Genomic DNA, 4,387 nt, shown 5'->3' with positions numbered 1-4,387 from the left:
AAGAGAAAGGAAATGGATAAACTTACAAAAGAATTTTCTAACTAGAATAGTTCGTTACAAAAAATTAGTCATCAATTTATTGTAGCTAAATCTATTTTACGTTGCGTATTTGTCTTTCTGTGAGGTTTCTGTCCTTCTTTGAAGTCGGTTAAAAAATGGAATGCTAACCTCACACCCAACTTTAAGACCGAATAGTTCTGAGTAGCTTATTTGATTCCTTTCGAAAAGTTCTAAAGCTCCTGATAAATAAAAAATTGCAAAACCTTAGAATAGTTTTTAAAAATCATCTTCAAAACGCAATATTCACGGGAATAAATACTTGACAGACGGTTCGTCCTGGCCATCTTTGGATTTGTACAGCTTGAATATAACATAAGCCATAACATAAGAACAAAAAGGAATATAAACTTCAAAGGAAACTTATTAAACATATTAGACATGGTCTAAAAAAAAAGCCGTTCGGAATCGGCGTTATAAACTGTAGGTGTAATTTTGACACCATCAGTTTATACAGACCTTATGCAGACCTTCGAAGTCGAATACTTTCTTAAAATTCCCATCAAAACGCCTGCAACTCTACCACTAACTAATATCGATGCGGCCACTAGTTAAGAAGATATTCGAAGATGCAACGGAATGAAATTCGACTAAGCCCCGTTTCACACGTATTTGACACTACTGACGCCGGGTATCCGATCGCGAAGTGTATTAATATGAAAGCATTTACAGGTTTGTCCGATAGACGGTTGTGAAAATAAAGAAAATCGATCGGATACCCGCGACATCGGTAGTCCGGTATCCGGTGCCGGATGCCTACGTGTGAAACGAGTCTAAATCTTTCTGTCCGTAAACGGTACGGGCACGGCACGGTTATGTCTAAATCGATCTTAACCCTTAAATGCCACACCTCTCAAGAATCTCGTAAGTTCACTGAGGGGTCTAAAAGACCCCAGCATGAAAAATGTCTCCTTACTCATTGATTTTTTTATCTTTAGTTATGACAATTTTTTTCAATGTTGTTCAAGGTCTAGAGAAGAGCATGAAATGCTAATATTGTTCAAATTTCAATTTCGACATAGTATAAAAAATTAAGTAAACGAGTACTGCTAAGTGTACACACGGGTAGGTCAATCACTCAACTATCATCAATGGGAGCATGAGCTCCATTTTTTGCAAGAACATTTGAAAACATTTCATTCTAAAAGGTCTGGGGTCCGCTGGACCCCACTGGTCATTTAAGGGTTAAATCGGAGATATATTCACGGAGGGTTCGTTATATAAGTAATATTGATATATAAATCTCGCAGCATCGATATATTCGCGTATAATCGACTAAAGATGCAACGACAAAATTATCGTAAACAATATCAACGAGTAAAACGCAATTTAATGCATTAAGTACAGACATTCATGGCGTATTAAAAAGTTGAAGAAAGTTATGTGCAACGTACGTAACTTTCTTTTATTTAAAAAAGAAATGTATAATTTTATGAAATAATGAAATATTCTTCTTCTATGCGGCTAATTCACTGCAAATCCAAGTGTTATTTTAACTAAAGCTCTTCTTACACATTTCTTGTCGTTTTGAATAATGAAACTTAACACGGTTGAACACATTAATACGATTAAACGTGTTGATTTAACACGCAACAAAACATGTAAAACGAGCTTCAGTCAAACGTGTCATTTTTTAAACGTATATGCGTGTAGAAATAACACACTTGGATTTACAGTGTCTGATAAAACGGCTTGCAATTACAATTAATCACAAAGTATTCTATACATATAATCATTAGTCTATATACTCTATATAAATAAAAAATGGTATAGTTACTATAACTGTCCCTACGCATTAAATATCAAAAGATAAAATTTAAACCAATACCTTGAGTTAAATAACATTTTGTTCTTTTTAATTACCATGTGTCAAAATTTATTATTTTAACACAAATAATGTTATTTTAACTCCATTGACTAGTTAAATTAATAATTAAATTAACATTGTTTTAGTTAAATTAACCCTTTAGAGGCTAGGTTATAACATAATCTTAAAAGACGTTCCTGACAAATTTTTTTACTCTTTTTTTGTTTTTTCTTAGTATTGTTTTCTTGTTTTCTTTTTTTATTTGTCTTTTGTTATTTTGTAGTTTTGTGTTTTTTTTTTGTTTTTTTCTGGTTTTTTTTCCATGTACATAATTATGTACACAAGCCCCTAAAGGGTTAACGACATATTAAATAGCAAAGATGGTCTTACTTTGCGTGGCCCTAATACCAGAAGCGAGTTCACGTCGGCGAAACTGGAAACGATCAGTTAAATTACGTGATTGGAGGCACTGTTGACCGTGTACCAAACCCGTGGCCGACCGACCAATCGCTCGCCGATCCGCGTTAAGTACCCGATCGCGTATACACGTATTCGTTCTCTCAGACCTACTATCGGTTATCACGCTGGCCACGGCGGCCTCGCTCCCGTCCGCGTTGCTAACAGCGGCAAGACTACTATCTTTTGTAAATCGTGGCAGAAAGGAAAACTACGGTGGTGCGAGCACTGTCGTTTTGTATCGAAGGAGTCAGGCTGTCTTAAGCCATTGATTCTCTGCACGAGTCTCTTTGGGCCTAGAGTCAGAGTCAGTTACAGGTCTGGTAATGCGAATATATAGCCTCTCCCAGTCAAGTCATGAGGTGCGACACCTCCCAATGATCTCGCTGAACCGCTGCAATGGGGCTGTTCCGATTCAGCACGGCTCGGTCGCAAGATCTGATATCGGCTGGCCAGCGTGTTCTGCAGTAACCAAGTAGCGTCAATGGCGATCTGACTGCGCCTCTAAGAGCCTGTAGTGATACGAGCCCAAGTACCGCTGGTGAGTTGCGGAGCCAAAGAAAGGCACGGTTATCTGGGAAGCTCTCGGCTGTCAATCCGTTTGCTCCACAACACGCAGTAAATATGAAGAAGTTAAGAATGAATCTTCACGCCCGGGTTCTCAGATGATCCGGGCACTGCACGCACGATGCGAGATTGATGACTCGGTTAGTGCGGAAACACCCAGTAACTCCGTAGCTGGCTCCTCGAAAGTAGGCGCTAGTTATCGGGTATAGAAACGATTACGCCTCTTGACGCACGGGACTCATGCCACGAGTAGCCGTGGCCCCCAATAGCCTTCTTCTTTCTTCTTCTTCTTTGTAAATTTTATGACACCTAATCCTCCTCAAGATCACATAACGGCCAAGAACAAGTCGAATATAATAAATACAGACTCGAAAGATTCAATCCAAACTCGGCGTTGATTGCATCAGCAATCTTCAAAAATTATTCAGAAATAAATAGTAATTAGTTATTTCGTGAATGGATATCCATATGTGTCAAACGCAGTGCACGGGTACTGCGTTTCAAGCATGCCCAGCGCCGGGGATCGACTCGCAACGGTGGCGGGATTCGCGTCCGCTTCTCCCACGTTGCAAGGCCGGCCAACTTCGACTCCCCGGCTAAAGTAAAAGATAATCGCATGCTTTAATGGGCTTGGAACCCTTAAGGGAGGGTCGTTCGGCTGATTCGATTCGGAGTTGTAGATCAATGAGACTCATTCGTCGGGACTGGAATCCAATTGAGCCTGATGATCGATCGAATGATGCTTTCGCTTGAACCGTGACTGACCCATCTCGCGAAAACTTCCCCTTCGCGAATGGATTGTTATTGATCTTCAACTTCGTGATGTTCTCGTTTTGGTATGCCGTCACCGCGATAAATTCCGTCTCCTTGAAAGCGAACAACGCGGTTGAATGAGTAAAGAGCTCGTTTTAGTTCTTCGCATCGAAGCAACGGACTATTCAGATCCTAAAAACGTACTTGTGCATCGATGTTAATACCACGGTATTATTGGGATCGTTGATGTTGTTCGTGAGCTTCAATTTATTGAAGCTGATCGAATTGTCCATCCAGTGGCTGGATCCCGTTGCCGGACTCTCGGGATGCTTATAAATCCTATAGCCGAAGGGCTGTTGCGGCTCTGCCGGCCCCGCAAAACTCCAGCCACCCATATTGCTGTTCTCGCCCCCGTTCTGGTATCCACAGTACTTGTGGCAGCGATCGGAGGCCGGTGCTATCTCCATGAGGACATAATAATTCTCACGTTTCTTCAAACCGTTTACGTTTATTTGAACGGACGGAAATATGCGCCGACTGCTCTTGGTAATTAGCATTTCTGTATTATTCTCGGAGAATTGCTGCCAGAGGTTTCAATTAAGCAGCTCCACGTTGACTCCGCGCAGCAATGGGGGTTGAAATACCCATTCGCTTAAATTCATCCTCTCACCTAATTTGCGTTGTAGAGCGATCGGTGACTGCGCGAAGAGTGGCGATGCCAGTTGCATATTCAGTTCCAGGAGCATC

The 4,387-nt window shown here is 40.8% G+C and overlaps 1 protein-coding gene across 1 annotated transcript; it reads right to left on the bottom strand.

The window, feature by feature from the left end:
• Positions 1-3,678: 3,678 nt before the first annotated feature.
• On the bottom strand, positions 3,679-4,123 carry LOC112467111 (T-box transcription factor TBX5-A-like). Its single transcript, XM_025035587.1, has one exon. The coding sequence runs from the start codon at positions 4,105-4,107 to the stop codon at positions 3,826-3,828; it is 282 nt and encodes a 93-aa protein (XP_024891355.1). The 5' UTR covers positions 4,108-4,123; the 3' UTR covers positions 3,679-3,825.
• Between the last annotated feature and the right edge of the window lie 264 nt (positions 4,124-4,387).

This window comes from Temnothorax curvispinosus, unplaced genomic scaffold, assembly GCF_003070985.1.
Source record: "Temnothorax curvispinosus isolate PA1 unplaced genomic scaffold, ASM307098v1 QBEX01016901.1, whole genome shotgun sequence".
NCBI lineage: Eukaryota > Metazoa > Arthropoda > Insecta > Hymenoptera > Formicidae > Temnothorax > Temnothorax curvispinosus.
The sequence above is the reverse complement of the archived record's forward strand: the minus strand, read 5'-3'. Positions and strand labels throughout refer to the sequence as shown.

What these genes read in the sequence shown, in the direction of transcription:
- LOC112467111 (XM_025035587.1), bottom strand. Translation starts at nt 4,107, where the DNA reads ATGGAGATAGCACCGGCCTCCGATCGCTGCCACAAGTACTGTGGATAC.